Consider the following 16,221-nt stretch of genomic DNA (forward strand, 5'->3'; position numbering starts at 1 on the left):
CTAGAGGTTATCCCCCGAGTGCATGGAGACGAGATTGGAACACAGCTCTGCCTGGCTCTGGAAGCTGTTTCTGTCCTAGTCCTGGAGTTCTCCCCTGCCCTGGACCCACAACAACCTGGGCAGAAGATCAAATTTCGTTGGCAAAATGAAACGAGAGGCACCAGCCTCATGTGGCCGCTGGGCACCTGCAAAGTGTGGTGACCACCTCTGGGCAGCGCCACACAGAGCAACACGCAGGCCCTCAGCACTGCTGTGCTGAAAAGAGCTGTTACAAACCCAAACGTGCTGTGATTATTTTGACTATACCCCAAGTTTAGTGTTTCAAAAGAGCCCGTTTTAAGTGGGGGGCAGGGGGGGTGGACTTTCTAAGCTGCATATATGCTCGAAGGGAAGAGCTCGCTGTCTTCCCACACGGTCTGGGAAACTGCACAGCGTGAACTTCCCAACACGACTATTTGTTTCTTCTTTAATCCAAGAAACACAAACAAGGATTATGGCATTTATTCAAACCAGAACGTTTTTGCCCTACAAGCATCATAGGAAATAGGGTTTTCTTCATAGGGGATTCGGCACCCCTGGGAGGGTCCCCGGCAATGCTGGATATGTGGCAAGGACCACGGGAGTCCACCCTCGAGGCTGGACACAGGCGGTCCGGTCTAGGCTGAAGTGTGAGGTCAGCCCCCACCTCTGCACAGAAGGGAGAACCTTCAGCTCTTCATTTAGAAAGAAAACCATCAGCTCTGACCACAAGAGGGCAGCGCGAGGCGCGGTACTGACCACCTGGCGCCGGGTCAGGCAGGATTCCCTGAACTGAAAGTGAGAATTCCTGTCGCAGCCACAGACGCACACAGAAAAGACTGAATCTCAAGAAAAACCAGGCTTCTAGCGCTTGGACTCAGACGCTCTGCCCAGCCTGGACAGCGCACGACTCAGTGTTTTCTTCCATTCTCCTGATTTGACTCGGAAAATCAGAACGCGCACCCGAGCCCACCAGGGAAAGGGCGTGGGGGAAGTGTGCAGAGCCAAGGGGGCAGAACACTCTGGCTGGACCCCTCTGAGCTTCTGCACTACACTGTCCAGGCCATCCCCTTCCCCCAATGCTGAGCCCCCAAGGGCAGGGGCCCTGGACGACCCCAGCCCCAAGGCCTGACGCCACTGCAGCCCAGAGAGCCAGATGGGGCAGACGGGGCAGGGTGCACACGCCCAGCCTGGCCCCCTGCGGCGCCGGCCACCCCCACGGGGCTCACCGCTGGAAAGCTCAGCTTCTGGGTGATCTCCCGGTAGTCCTCGTTGCGCTCCTTCACCTGGGACTGCCCGGCCGTCAGGTGGCTGCAGATGAAGCAGAAGCTGGTGCTGTGCAGCTGAAAGCGGATGCCCACGGCGCCCTTGTTGCCAGCCTTTCCACCCATGCCCGTCTTCACCGTGTCCACAGCCACGTCCCTGCAACAGAGGACGCACAGGCGTCATCTTCGTGGCGAGAAGGAAAAGCGGAAAGCTGTTCTGAGGCAGAGCAAGGCGGGGGCAGCAGGGGGCTGTGGCTCTGAGGACCCTGAAAGCCTCGGCTCAGGGCTGGTCACTCACATCTCCCCCACGGGCAGGCTGGCAAGTCCCCGCCAGACCCCCTTACTCTGTGGGCCTTGCCTGCTGGGAGGTCTGGGGGGAGCTGCATGGCTACAGCTCTCCGGGGCTCTGGTGTGGCATCTCAGAGTCCACCCCTGGGCTCCGTTCCATGTCCTCACACCAGCAGCTTGGACCCCACCTGCCCACCCCCTACCCACTTTCCTGCCACACAGGAGGCACCTTCAGGGAATTAGCACATTCTAGAAACAGAAGCATTGGTCCTGTGTGCTATGCCTGCCATGGACGGCACCTGTGCCTGGCCAGGGGGTCCCATCAGCAGACAGGGTGGGGGCTAAGCCAGCTGAGGGCCAGAGGGGAGGTCAAGGACACGGATATCCACCCGGGACGGTGAGCGGCTCTTTTTCTCACGGTTCATCTGTACCTTTCCCCTCAGCTGACCCTCGTCCTAACCCTCCCTTCATTCTAACCCCTCGCTCTGGGCACAGCCAAAGTGCCAGCACAACACAACCCGGGGAGATGGATGTGACTGTTCCCCCGGAATCCTAGAAGAGAGTCATGAGCACAGAGCATTCTTGCCCTCCAAGTATGCCGGGGGCCGCTGTGGTCCCCTGAAGACTTGGGGGTGCTCGCTCAGGTATGACTACCTAAGCTTGGGAGGCCCATCTGGACAGTGCGGAATGAGGACAAAGAGGGAATTCTAGTGAATGAGTGTAAGCTGGGGGCAACAGGCGCCTGTGTTGGAGGGGAGGGCAGCGCCGCCCAAGCTTAAAACACCACATCACACGCACAGGACACTCATGTTGCACACACACACACATACATTCATGCGCACACACAATGCATTCATGCTGCACACACACTCACACACATACATTCATGCACACACACAATGCATTCATGCTGCACACACACAAACACACACATGCTCTCATACACACACCCATGCACACACAATGCACTCATGTACACACGTTACACTCTGCATTCAAATTGTGCACACACACACATAAACATATACACACAGACCCTTTCCTAAAAGGATATGACTCTCTAAGTTTTTCCCTTTCCGATATTCACAAAGCTGCCACTGAGGAGACATAATTATGGGGTGACAGGATAGAGGCTTTCTGCCCACAAATCTTTGAGTTCTTTAAAAAAAAGACAAAAGAGTTGGCATTTCCTGGTGAATTACTCAGCTCTTGGTCAGAGGTTTCCTGTCTAAAATTTCAATCCCTTTCCTTGAGCAAAGCTGAGCATGGGTGAGAACAATCACGAAACACTCCTTCCCAAAGCATTCAGCTTCCTGAGCTAGAAGGTTCTGTTGTGGCCCTTGAATTGCTAGACAATATTCTATTCAGCCTCCTTTCTCCCTGATACACTGGAACATCGCCCTTGGAAAATGACAGCTCGTGATTCCTGCTGCAAGGAGGGGTGGGGAGGAATTCAGAACAAAGGCCCTGGAGGAGGCACCCGGAGTCCCCCCAAATGTCCAGAGACTGCGTGGCCTTACCTGATGAAGGGGACGTGGTAGGGACGCACAAAGATATAGAGACAGACGCCCACCAGCTGTGCAGAGGTCAAGAGGATATACCTATGAGAGCGTGAGATGGCTTTCTGCAGCTGCTCACCCCACATCTTCCTGTTGGTGGTGCTGGGAATGAGAAGAAAGAGGATGGCATGTGTGGGGAGCTGGGGCTCTACGAAGCCCTGAGCCTGTTTCCTCTTGTCACAGAACCACGTCACCCTGCCTGCCCTCCCCTCCTCGTGTCCCGTCTTCACTCCTGCCCTGGGCTCCCCATCTGGTTCTGTCTGGGTGACACACGTCACAGGTCAGCCCCCAGCCCTCCAGGGCCTGGCTCCTGGCAACGCCATCGCATCCATCTGGCGAGGTGTGAACCTGCACCCCTGAATCATACATGGCGCTGTAAACCAACATCACCTCCATAAAAATCCAATTAGAAACTTCTCGCTGGTCTGCAAATCTTTTAAAAAAACACCTACAGAATCGGTTTTACCCATTGGTATGAAAACCCCCGCCCTGCCTGGCACCAGCTGCGCCCTTCTGCTTTTCTGTTCAAAATTCCTTGAATGAAAAACAAGTTGAGGAAAGAAAAATTCCGTTACTTTAACCAAAGGTTACCGCGGGCTTCCTTCCTCTGCACTTGGTGGACAGCAGCTCCTCCTCCCGGTACTCGCGCTCTCTCGCCCGCCCAGGAAAGTGGCTCAGCCTCCCGCCCGGCGCCCGGTGCCGCCCCCCAGGCTCACACCCAGCATCCAGCTCCAGGCAGGCAGCCGTGAGAATGTAGTGAGGGCCGCCCCGCCTGCCAGGGCCTTCCTCAGCAGAGAAAGGAAGAGCCAGAAGGTTAGATTCAGAGGGAGCTCAGGACAGCTTGGGGGGTCCGAGGGCACCACGCTGCACCCCCACTCCCTGGCACTTACCTGGCATTGACTATATTCCCTGCGCTCAGCTCCACCATCTCTTCAAACCCCACAGCAAATATGTCAGCTGGGCTGCTGTCATCTGGGGAGCAAGGCAGGAGTGAGGCACCCCTGAGTGCTGACTGGCAGGGACCCAGGCCCACAGCCCCACCCTTCCGTGGGGGTTGGGGAGCATCAATCAGATGATACTTATCAAGTCCCTGCCCTGCCTGGAAATACCTTGTGTGCCTCGCTTTTCTGGTAACTTCCATGGGGCAGTGCCCTCTCCTCCAAGGACTGTACTTCCCCTCTCCCCTACTAATGCGGGACTAAGGTCCCACCCCAGGGGACTGGAGGACAGGGCAGGGAAAGTGGCCCTGCCTGGGGTCCACTCTGATGAAATTGGCCAAGCAAACGCCCAGCTGGCAGGGAGCAGGCAGCTCAAAGGGGAGGCCCGCCCCCCCTTGTCCCTCTCCAGGGAATCAGAGCTCGCTCATCTCTCAGTCCTGTCCCAACCCCCCACCCAGCGTGGCCCCAGGGGCTGCAGAAAGTGACTCCTCCTCCCTGGAGGAAACCTTAGGCCTTTCCAAGGTTCTTTTTTCTTTTTCTAAAGAAAAAACACCTGCTTCTTGGGTTGACCTACTTGACAACAGTAACACAGGGCTTCCTTCCTGGAATCTGGAGTTTCAGATTTGATGTACACACAGGTGAGCCGGCACCCACTAAGACCCCTGCAATCAGCCCCCCTGCAGACATAGCCAGGCTACCCCCCATCCTGCAAGCAGAGGAGCTCAAGTTTCTCCAGTCAAGTTGACCTGATGTTCTCAGGGCTCCCAGGGTCTGTTCTGGTGCTAGAAGGGTCAGCATGGACATGGAGAAACTGGGGACCCCAACTGGATTTAATTAGCCTGAGGCAGGAAGGGGGTGCACACACCACCCCCCTGATAGCAAGGGGCTATGACAGTGCACAGGGCACAGCAGGGCAGGCCTGGGGTACAAGCACAGACCCCTGCACATCAGCAGACCAAGAAGAGGTTCACAGTCTCTTCAAGAACAAAACGAATGAGCCTCTGAAAAAATGTTGACTGGATGTACATCACCCTTCAATCCCTGGGTTCTGGGGCCATTAAGTATTACGTCATATGATATAAGCCCTGTAAGGTGCTTAACTTACTCTTGGAATGAATTTACTCTTCAAATGTACACAGGTTCTCAGGGCCGCTGAAAGTGAGTGGAGGTAGCTGGACAGGGGCAGGCGAGGCCAGTGCATCAGCTCCTGGCGGGAACAGGGCTCTGGGGCGCACCTTCCTCCTGACAAAAGGCTCTCAGGCCAGGCCCTACACCTGCCAGATGGAGGCGCCCTGCCTTGCGAACCCTTCCACAGGCACCGGACACCATCCCGCCAGGCTCGCTTCGTCGCAACACCCCGTCATGCCTTGCATGGAGGCGTCAGGAACCCAGCCCGCCACCCCTCCGAGCAGTGCGAGGTGCCGGGAGTTTGCTGGGAAGTCAGGACAGTGCTTCCCAACATGCCAGGTGTGAACACCCTGCCACCCAGCCACCTAGCCCCCGGCGCCGCTCACCAGGGGACTCCACCACCCCCGACAGCCGGGGCGAATCCAGCAGCCAGTCTGTCAGCTCCGCCGTGCCCAGGAGGTTGCTCCGGAACTGCTTCCCCCCATTCACGTTCCAGGTGCCCGTGGCGACGCGGACCTGCCGGAGGTTCGTGAACTCCTCCTGGCGCTCCAGCATGGCTCTCAGGATCTGGGGGTTCACTGGGGGGAGATGGGAGGCACTCATCTGGTTGGGCTCCAATACCCCAGGCCCCCAGCACGGGCCGCCTGTTAGGGCCAGGGGGCCCTGACCCCAGAGCTAGGGAGCAAGGCAAACGCCTCAGGAAGACAAGAAGGGCTAACACCCCGGGACTGTCACATCCCCTGGACTGTGTAAAAATGTAGGACCTGACCAGAGCTGTCAAGGCTGTGAGGCCACAGGGAGCCCTCAAGTCAAGGAGGGGACACTACCTGCAATTTCCCAACTTCAGAATATATACGTGATACATATATGATACAAACACGACACACACACGGTACCTAACTCTGACACATGTGGATGTGTTTAGACAAGTGCATCTAAACTGTCAATGCCTGCTGGGATATTGAGATTTGTATGAAATACAGTTTGGCCTTCCACTTCTGACACACAGTCCCTAAAACCCCTGGAACTTTCCCAACGATGAGAACCATGAAGGTGACTCTGAACACCTTCCACCCTGAGCATGGCGGGTCTTGTTACCAGTAACCAGTGAGCTCATCCATCCTGCCTCTGCTGTGGGGCCACCATAAAGCCCAAAGAATGGTGTCTGGAGAGCATCTGGGTTGCTGGACATGTGGAGGTGCAGGGAGAGCAGCCCCCCTGTGGGGCAGGGAAGCTTCACACCCCAAGTCACAGGCCTTGCCCTATGACTACTTCCACCTGTCCGCTTCTGACTTAATCCTTTAATTGGAGTTGGTGATGCAGTAAGAAAATATCTCCCCGAGCTGGGTGAGTTGCTAGAGCAAATTAATCACACCGAGGAGGGGGTGGTGGGAAGTGGGCACGTATAGTCTTATGGCCACCGGGACTGGTGTCTGAAGGGGGCAGGGAAGTCTGGCAGGACTGAGGCTACGTCTGGGGGGGCAGTGTCAGAATGGCGGGGAATTGTAGGGCAACCAGCTGGTGTTGGAGTGTTGCTGGGTGGTGGGGAAGGCCCCCACCCTGGAAATGAGCACGGACCTGCCCATCTCTGCATTTTCCACTGTCCATTTTCAACCATGTCCACTGTCTAGATATCCAAAATCCATGCTCCTGTCTGAATAGTGACTTCACCCAACTCTCCTGCCTTCACTAAGACTCACTAGTCCTCAGCTGCTTTCAGCTTTGACCAAGTGGTCTCAGTTCCAGGATGGACAAAAAAAGCACCTATTACTAGAGGTTGAACAGAAGTTCCCAGATGATGCCAGAAAGGGCTATGCCACCACAGAAAAGGGCCATGGGCAATGAATTTTTCAAAAATGCCAAAAATTTCTGGAACAAATTTCTTACAACATTCTTGTAAGAAAATGCTAGACTTCCCTTTCTTGTCCATGAGCTTTGTAATGTCAACACTCTTCAGGTTCTTAAAACAAACAAACAAACAAACAAACCCAGTCCCCTCTCCAGCAAAGCACACTTCAAACTCACAGATGCAGACAAGGGATGGGGGTTGCCAGAGGCAACTGTGACTCCCAGCTGTGGGTGAGCCCTGGGGGCAGGAGTGTGGCATGCTGGAAAACTGCTGAGAAGATAGATCTGAGAAGTTCTGGTGACAAGTACAGAGCAGCGAGGAAGCTCTGTGAGGGGACGGATGGCAACTAGCTGCCAGGATCGCATCACCACAGGTACTAAGAGTGACTCATTAGGGTCTAAACCCGAAAGGAAGATGATGTTATGTGTCAATCACATCTCAGTGGAAAACCACCCTGTCCCTATGATGGAGCGAGCAATGGAGGGAGCGGACAGGTCCTGCCCCTAGAGGAGGGTCTTCATCCCAGAGACCCCAGTGCCCTTGAAATGCAAACAGGCCATCGGAGCCACTGACCTCCACCTGGCCACTCACCTGGCGGCCTGATCCTTCCACCTAATCATCAGGGCTAGATGCCAACCACCCCCAAAGCATCTGGCCAGTCCTAAACTGCTAACCCGCCAGTAACCCCAGGAAGAGCTTCCCTGCCTCCTGACCGCCAGCCTTTGCCACTCAGCCCTACTGCCTCCCGCCTGCAGGACCTGTGAGCACCATAGACTGTTCTCTGCCTCCTCTCGTGGCCGCCCTTGACAGCGCAGCTCACAAGATGCAAGCACAGCTGCAAGCTGCTTAGGTCAGCTGGTCAGCCCAAGAGACTGCCCATGCAGAGGTCAGGGGCAAGTCCAGGGCACCCGCTTGCCCCTTGCTGTTTAGGGGTGTGTGTGCCCTGCCATCCTGGGTCCCCAAGAGGAGATGTCGCAACCCCTTACCCAACAGAGCCGTGTTGTCCAACAGCATCCTGCCCTTGTCGGCGGCCTCGTCACTGTGCACGTCCCCAACCAGCAGTAGCTTGATGGCCTCCTGCTTCACGCCATCGAAGAAGTTGGACTGGATAGTGCGGGACACGGACCGGGCCCCGTCCTTGAGCTTCCCCACCTGCCGAGCCAGAACGCAGGCTGTGAGGAAGAGCCAAGGAGGCCGCCCACCACCAGGCCCCCCCGACCCCTGCGGCCGGCCCCCACCTTGGCCTTCCCTTCCAGGGCCCGGCTGCCCGTGAACATCTTGCTCAGGCTGTGCCCGTTCAGAGACCACATGGCTTTGAAGAACTCCACGCAGCGGTCAGCAATGGACTTCGAATGCAGCCCCAGGCTCTTGAGCTGCAGGTGAAGGACCTGGTGATGGAAGGGACAGCCGTCACTGACTTCTCACCAGAAGCTGCGGCCCCCAACCCCAGCTGCCTGGGGTGACCGCAACCCCTGCCAGTGAGCTCCTTCTCACGGCTGCAGGTCACCCTGTGTCCTCCAGAGAACGGCAGCCCTTGTAGCACAGAACGGGGCTCCTACAGAGTGGACCCCAACTATAGCTCACTTTGCCCTTCACATGGCCTCCTCTGACCCCATCCCTGAGTCTCTCCCACTCCCAGTTAACGTGGGAGGCCAACCAGGCAGCGGTCAGTCAGGCAGTGGCCACTTAGGCACTCGGGTCTCCCCTGGGCCTCAAATCCAGCCTCACCCTGCTTTTGCCCAACGCATGTTCACAATAACCATTACACAGAACTGCTGTTTCTCATGCCGATGCCTGTCACTCTGGGGCCCCATGCCTGGGACGAGCCCCAAAGAGTGTGAGAAAAAGTGTGCCTATGACAGGTTGGAGGCAAACGGTGGCATGTGCAAGCCGGTCGCCAGGGAAACCATGTGGGCCCCCACCCCCAACTCAGACAGTGCCTGGGTGCTGCCCACCCCTGCAGTCAAAGGAGCCCAGTTGGCCCGCTGGAGCCCAGACGGGGCGCAGTGGCCCGGGGGTGGGCAGGACAGACCTCGAGGGCAATGAAGCTCTGCACTGTGTTGGTTCGATCCAGGCAGTCCAGACAGTTCATCCGCAGAGTGCCTTTCTGGAAGCTTCAGAAAACAATTGCAGAGGACAGTTAGCAGATCGACACTCCTGGGAATGCCGGGTCACGTTCCGGGAGCCCGTTGTGCATTCCCACCAGCTAATCAACGTGCAACTCGCCGCATGCGTGCTTGGTTAGCGACACCCCATTTGACATTACCCTCGCTCACTGACACCCACCTCACGGCCAGCGTGCTCTTCTCCATAGGCGCGTGGCCACAGCCTCTGAGCTTGTGCATGGAGGCATCTTTACCCGCCCAACCTCGAATAGTTTGCACACACGTGAGAACTGGGGGGCATGAAAGGGCGGGTGACGAGGACACTAGTCATGGGAGGAGCTGGGACAGGGCCGTCTCCTGGGCCCCCTCAGCGGGACACACCTGTTGGCCCGCTCGGGTCATTCCATTCTGAGATCACTTGGGAATGACAGCCAAGGCCCCACCAGCACTGGCTCGAGGGGCACACATATGTTTTAGCAAGTGGGCAGATTAGTCCAGACTCAACCTGCGAATAATGAAGACTGAGGGTATTTAACCCAAAGGAGCTGCCCTTCCTTCTCAGCTGAGTGGGGTGGCCACATCCCCATTCTCTTGGACTATGGGGTGCAGGCCAGCTGTCCCCCTTCACTCTCAGGGGGTTATCCGTTTGGATGAAAAGCTATACAGTCACCCGACTCCACAGTTACTTGGTCTCTTGAGCAGATTCATTTTGCCAGAAAACCACACTTTCCCATCTATAACACAAAATTCAAATACACAAGTGGCTGTGGGATGGTCCCAGGAAGCCCAGCACCTGAGCCTGGGCCTGGGAACCAGCAGGCAGCAGGTGGGGAGGGAGGGGGCGTGCCCGGGGGGCTGGGACTTGGACCCGGCGGAGGGAGGTGGGGACACGCTGACTCACCGTGGACTCACATTCTCGCCCTTCGCAAAGATGTCGAAGTCATCCCAGTGCAGCTGCAACTGGGGCCTCAGCAGGTTCTCTAATTTCTCTAGCTTCCCGCCTTTGGCAAACTGATGGAAGTCAAAGTTTATCATAGGCGTGTCGCTGGCGTGGCAAGAAGCCCAGAGCAGCTTCTAGAAGGAAGACAAGGAGGAAGGCAGGGTCGTGAACCTCATATGTCTTGAGTCCAAGGGGTTAACCGTGGTGCCTGTTGGAGCACACGGTCTAGAGTCAAGGTTTGGGGGGTCCTAGCAGCTTATCAGACCTCATCCTGGAAGGGAAGCCTCAGGGACAAAACCACAAGAGCATCTTGCCTGCAGAGGGCAGAAGGCCTAGCTCACGCACAGGACAAGCCAGAGCAGGTGAGGCTCCCTGGGCAGCCCACAGCCCAGGATGGACATCACCTTCTACAGCGCTCTTGGAGGCAGCGATGGGGAGGGCCCACTCTGTTCTTTAGGCACCCAAGTGCCGCCAGCCTGCCAGGATAGAGCGGGGCAGCCAGCTGTGGAGCTCATAATCCAGCCACCGTTGCCCTGGTAACCATGCCACCCTGCCCAGCCTGCCTCTGGTGGCAGTGCTCTGTGCTGCCCTGTTCCAGCCCAGGTCCTCTGGCCTGTGCCTCAGTAGGGGTGCAGGACACTCAGCCACCCTTCCTGGGAGGGGGGACCCCCGTGGCCAGGACATGTGAAGAGGTGGGCACTGGGCAGTGGGATGCAACTCACAGGGACCTCCTCCCACAGGAGGAACTGAGGCCAACAACTCACGCTCCCCAGAGAGCGCTGTGGGAAGGGTGGACGGCAGCCTCGGGGGCCCGGCCTCAGGCCTCACCCATCTGCACTGCCCCAGGCCAGACTGGTCCAGAGAATACTGACTAAAAAGAAGGGCCAGAAAGACATTGGTGTGTGGATGATGCTGGCGCCAGAAAGCAAATCACCCAGAAAGTCTTGCTACGAGAAAGAAATCGTCTGAAGGGAACAGAGTGTGGTTTGGCGGCTTCCTCTGGGGCCACGCCTGGTCCAGCCACGGCCTGATGACTCCGCTGCTGGCCATGGGCCCGAGGGTGGCAGAGCCACGGGCAGAGGGAGCTGCTGTTCCATGTGACACCCCATCAGGGCTTCTTTGGGTAGAGGGTCCTCCTTTTACCCGCTTCCTGCGCCGGCCACCCTCCCCGCCCCCACAGGGCCCCGCCAGCCCACAGGGGGGCTGAGGGCATCCTTTCCGCATAACTCAAGGAATAAGAGGAAAAAGATTCTTGGATTTTCTTCTTCTGCTTCCTCAAAATAAGCTGCTGGCATTTTTGCCAATGTGGGTGGGAGGGAGATACTTCCCCAGCTTGTTGCTAGTAGCAACAAACCAAACAGGAAAAGCAGGTCTGGCCAAATGAAACTGGCAACCAGACAGTGCCTGCTCTGGCATGTGGCTCTTCTAAACAGTGAGAAGAGCATCAGCTGCAGTCAACAGCTGGCCAAGGGCCAGGGGTCTGGGGTGGCTCTCCCTGCAGCGGTCAAGTCTGACTTTGCTGCCTCTCTGTAATTGCTTCCTTGAGCCTCCAACAACCAGAGGACTTTCCTCTAGAAGGGACAGAGGCAAAAGGAAGAGGAATGGGAGGTGCCCACAGCTCATTCTGGAGCTTCCTCCCTAGCAGACTGAGTGGTGCACGGAATACTAGGAACAGGAGGGACCCCAGAGGAGACTCCAAGCAGGTGCTGCTTCTGTTGGTGGCTTCCCCCCTGTCTAGGGTTTCTCCTCCTTACCTCCCCTCTATGCGCCCTGGGGAGCTTGGTGCAGCAGGTACAGGGAGCAGCTTCAGGGGGAAGCCCAAGCGAGCATAGAAGAATTGAAGGCTCCAAGTAGGCAGGAGGAAATCATGTACGACTCCTGGCTTTAACACCCTACCCGCCTCCAAGCATAACAGCCCTGCGTGTGCTGGGAGGTTGCTGGCCAAGGTGAGTCAGAGCAAGGAAGGAAGGGGGAGCTCGGGCTTCCTGAGCAGGGCAGAGATGCAAAGGGAGAAGCGCAAACATACGTGTGGTCGTGCGTCTCTGTTTCCACCCAAGACAGAGGGGAGGGTGGGGCTGTCCTGGGTCCCCAAACACCTCAGGAGATGAGAGATGCTTTGTCTGGATGAGTTCATAAGGATTAGTCTTCATGCCTCAGGAGTCCAGCCATGTGAGCTGGAGCACTGATGGGGGAGCTCCCAAAGGAAGGGGAGCAGATACCGCTTGAGTGTGTCCTAACCCCACCCCCGCCCGCCCCGCAGCAGGGCCCCCTGCCCCTCCCAGGCGTGAAGAAGACAGCGCGGGATCCTTTACCTTGAAGGCTCTGTTGAGCACCTCCTCTCCGCCTCTGCTCCCCAGCAGGTTCACAACCACTTGCTTGCCATACTGCTCCTTCAGAAGAACCATATGCCTGCAATGGGGCAGGACAGCGCATGACACCAGGCTCTGGGGCCCGGGGAGGGTGCAGTAGGGGCAGGGACCAGGAGCACCCTGAGGGCCCAGATACCAGGAAACAGGGAAGGTACAGAAGGGACCTTCAAGGGCTGGATGAACAGCTCCCCAAAACCCAAAATGTGGGAAAATTAGCACTGGGGAGGGAGAAAACCAATCCGGTAGCCACCACACTGCTCACCACGCCGAGGCCGGGGAAACAGGCCAGCCCTGTCTGTAAGGCGCCTTCTCGCCAGCCTGACACCTGAGGCACTGTGCGTGCACCCGAAAGAGCCAGTGTGACCCCCCACCAACAGGGACTTGCAGCTGCCCCAGGTCCCCGCGGTAATGAAGGGCTGATGTCACTTGGTACCGTCCTCCTCAAGACTAGAAAGACCAGGAGGAGCTCTAGCCATCTCAGGGTCCGGTTTATCACCAACATCATTACACGTAAACCAGACAAGGAGGTGCAGCAAAAAAAATTTCAGGCTTTAGGAAAATACTCGTCTATCAAACTAGTTTTAAAATATGTACATTGAAATATTAGAAGAGACTCTTGTATCCTTTATCCTTGGCTCTTGAAAAGTAATTTTACAATTTTAATGTTAGAAATATTTAAACGTAATTTTAAAAAATTGGAAAAGGTAGGGCCTCCCTGGTGGCGCAAGGGGTTAAGACGTGGCCGATGAAGCAATCTGCAGCCACGGAAGCACGAGTTTGATCCCCGGCCTGCCAGGAGCAACCCACATGGCGCGGCAGGACAGCTGGTGACACCAGGCGCTTGCCCACTGCTCCCCTCAGCAGTGTGTTTCAGTCAGTCTGCCTGTTCTGTTTCCCGCTCTGTCTCTGGTGAATCCTCTTACCCCCTGCACCTCTGGCCTGTACCCCAGTTCTTGTATGCATAAATTTTTTTAAAAATTGGAAGGCAATACAAAAAATTGGCATAAAGTTGGCATTTAAATGTGATCTTTATGTCTATAGAAAAAAGGCTAGAAGATAATACACCACAATATTAAAAGTGGTGTTTTATGTGACTGAAAATTCTTTTCTCTTTTGAATACTTTTGTATTTTCTAAATTTCTACAATGACATTTCTTTAGTAGACATACTGTAAAATTTTCTGAGACACCCTCCACCTCCTCTAGCAGGTGAGAGAGGAGAGCCATCCTCATGGCCTCCATCCTGTATACAGGAATCAGCTACCTGAAGGCAAAGTCACTCTTTTCACACTCACTGGTACCCAAGGAGCCAGGTAAAGATTTAACAACAGGTGCTCAGCCTGTGCATCTCTGCAGGGCATGCTTTAGAAAGGAGGAAGATTAAGTCCTGCAGTGCTCCTGCAACGCCCTCCTCCAGCATCAGCACACCTCTAGGTCAGGACAACTCAGAACCGGAAGCCTCTCCTGTCAAGAATTCTGTTATTCATGTCTCTGAATGATTCACTGTTCTTACCTATATAAACTAAATTCGAACTTGTGTTTATTGGAACAGCTCTCACAGAGTAAAATCTGTTAGACTGTTAGCTGGGTTTGAAACCTCACTTTGACTATCTAATAACTCTGCCTAATGATTGTGGACATTTTATTTTTAGTGAACAATTCTACAAAATTTTATCAAAAACAGTGGGTTGAGCGCAGCGCTGTGAAGCTGTCCACAGCCTCTGTAGTATGGATTCGATTCCCAGCTGGCCAGGGAGATTCCCACATGGTGCAGCAGACCTCTCCTGTCGCTGCTCCCCTCAGCAGTGTATTTCACTCAAGCTGCCTGTTCTGTTCCCCGCTCTGTTTCTGGTGAATCCTCTCACCCTCCTGCGCCTCTGGCCTGTACCTCAGCTCTTGTATTAAAATAAATAAATCTTTTAAAAAAAATTTAAGAGAGTATTCCCCACCCCCACCCCTAGTAGGTTCCTCTGTGCTTTGTCCCTAGACCCTGTCTCTGCGTGGAAGAATTCTGCTGGAGCAATGCACCTTCCCCCTGGCCCCTCCTCCAGGGAAGAGTTGGGTGAAATCAGGGTCACTGAGATGTCCCCAGAGCTAGGCAGAGGCAGCTGTGGGCAAGGGTCCAGGACCATCGACCAATGCGTAGCTCAGCCTGTCTGGGCAGCTCTGGATCTGCCTGTCCTGAGAAGGAGTCCTGATCTGGGATGTGAAATGTTGGTTACAGATGTGAAAGGCTCTGCTCCAGGGGGGAGTCTGTCATGGAGTGAGTACCTCTGACTCGGGGGTGAAGTGTGGGGAGCCCATTATGGCCACACAAGCAAGCCACACTCCACAACACAGTTTATCAGAAATGAGGCTGATATCTGAACTCCTGTGTCTGACGCTTGCACTCGCATCTCAACAGGCTCCAGATTCCAAAGAGGGGAGGGGAGCGATATGACTCACTGGTCACGTCACAGCCCTAAACACCCTTGATGGAACTATTCACCGCTGTTGAGCTAGTTCCTTCACCTGCACCGTGTGGCTCATCCTCCTGCAAATAGCCAAGAGGACTGAAAGACGAGAGCAGGGGCACGCCCAGCACTTGCACATGGGAGCTGGATTTTCTTTCCATTTAAAAATAAGATATTATACTTATTATTGGTAGATTAAGAGGTTCATTTCATGGGCTCTGAGGGAGTCAGGACATCCACCACAAGGTTAGTAAGAGGAATGTCAGAGAAACAGTGAGGAGCAAACTGTGAGCCAGCGAAAGACATCTTGAACAGATTCCATGCAGATGCAATCTCAGCGCCTTGGACTGCAACTCCCAGCATAAGGGAGGCAGGTGCTGGGAACTAGGGGCGGAGCTGAGCAGCCAGACGGACCTTTAAAACAAAGATGAGTCTGGCTCTCTTGCTTTTTCTGCTCCTATTCACATCCTGGTGCTGCAAGAAACACAGACAGCATCGAGCCATGTTCTGGTCAATTAACCTCTATATATTCTCCCTCTTCTACTCCTCTTGCAAATAAACCTTTTTAAAATTTCTCTCTATATATCTGCTTTTGGGTCTTGTCCCATGTTCTTAAGTACGTTAGTGAGGAATCACAAACTGGGGTACCCCCTTTTATTTCTGGGGTTGCCCTCTAACAGGGAGATTCATCCTGCCTTGGTGGTCTGTACTTTGAGGGACTTTTTACTCTCTGCCCATCTGTTACTGTCACACAGAGTGCCTAAGAAAACTGGGGCAGGGGCAGTATGGAGCAGTCACACCTCCACCTGGCCCACTCCTTCTCATCTGTGGTGCATCCTGGGAGGCCAGCAATGAAACACACCCTGATGTCCACATTAGGATCTGACACAGCACTTTTACAAGATGACAGAGGGTGACTGGAGGGCTTCGTTGTGCCACAAAGAGAGACCAGAAACCACCCCATCAAACCACTTCTCAGCCAGGCAAGATGCCCATCATCAGCCACAGCCAAAGGTCTGCTCCAAAGCTGCCTCCTGCAGACACTGGACAGATAGTCAAAGAGCAACAGCACTAACCTGTCCAATGCTGACACTGGAAAACAAGGCTTCCTTCTATGGGTAATAAAACTATCTGTGTAAAGGGGGTAGGGTAGGGAAAGAGGAATCTACTCTGGCCCAAACCTGTTAAAGAACTGGAAAACTCCTGAGTTCCATGGTGGTCCAGAGATGGGGGGCACCTGGGAGGTGATGTCACCCCTGCTCCTCTGGTGGCCGTGAGCATCCCTCCTGTTCTACTAGACAAGCTGTTAT

The 16,221-nt window shown here is 55.1% G+C and overlaps 2 protein-coding genes across 3 annotated transcripts in view; one reads left to right on the plus strand and one right to left on the minus strand.

The window, feature by feature from the left end:
- SERAC1 (serine active site containing 1) overlaps positions 1 to 16,221 on the plus strand; it is a 131,893-nt gene that overhangs the window by 64,074 nt on the left and 51,598 nt on the right. The window lies entirely within an intron of this gene.
- Positions 1 to 16,221, minus strand: part of SYNJ2 (synaptojanin 2) — an 87,022-nt gene that overhangs the window by 19,633 nt on the left and 51,168 nt on the right. For both annotated transcript variants that reach the window (XM_037520600.2, XM_037520599.2), the window contains exons 7-15: positions 12,403 to 12,499; positions 10,052 to 10,224; positions 9,078 to 9,159; positions 8,284 to 8,433; positions 8,032 to 8,197; positions 5,583 to 5,774; positions 4,021 to 4,102; positions 3,092 to 3,232; positions 1,248 to 1,440 (exon numbers count right to left, since the gene is read on the minus strand). In XM_037520600.2, coding sequence (XP_037376497.1) covers positions 1,248 to 1,440; positions 3,092 to 3,232; positions 4,021 to 4,102; positions 5,583 to 5,774; positions 8,032 to 8,197; positions 8,284 to 8,433; positions 9,078 to 9,159; positions 10,052 to 10,224; positions 12,403 to 12,499 — 1,276 coding nt within the window. The remainder of the gene's footprint in view (positions 1 to 1,247; positions 1,441 to 3,091; positions 3,233 to 4,020; positions 4,103 to 5,582; positions 5,775 to 8,031; positions 8,198 to 8,283; positions 8,434 to 9,077; positions 9,160 to 10,051; positions 10,225 to 12,402; positions 12,500 to 16,221) is intronic.

The sequence above is a fragment of the Talpa occidentalis genome, unplaced genomic scaffold, assembly GCF_014898055.3.
Source record: "Talpa occidentalis isolate TD23 unplaced genomic scaffold, MPIMG_talOcc4v2.1 talOcc4.2, whole genome shotgun sequence".
In the NCBI taxonomy this organism is placed as follows: Eukaryota; Metazoa; Chordata; class Mammalia; order Eulipotyphla; family Talpidae; genus Talpa; species Talpa occidentalis.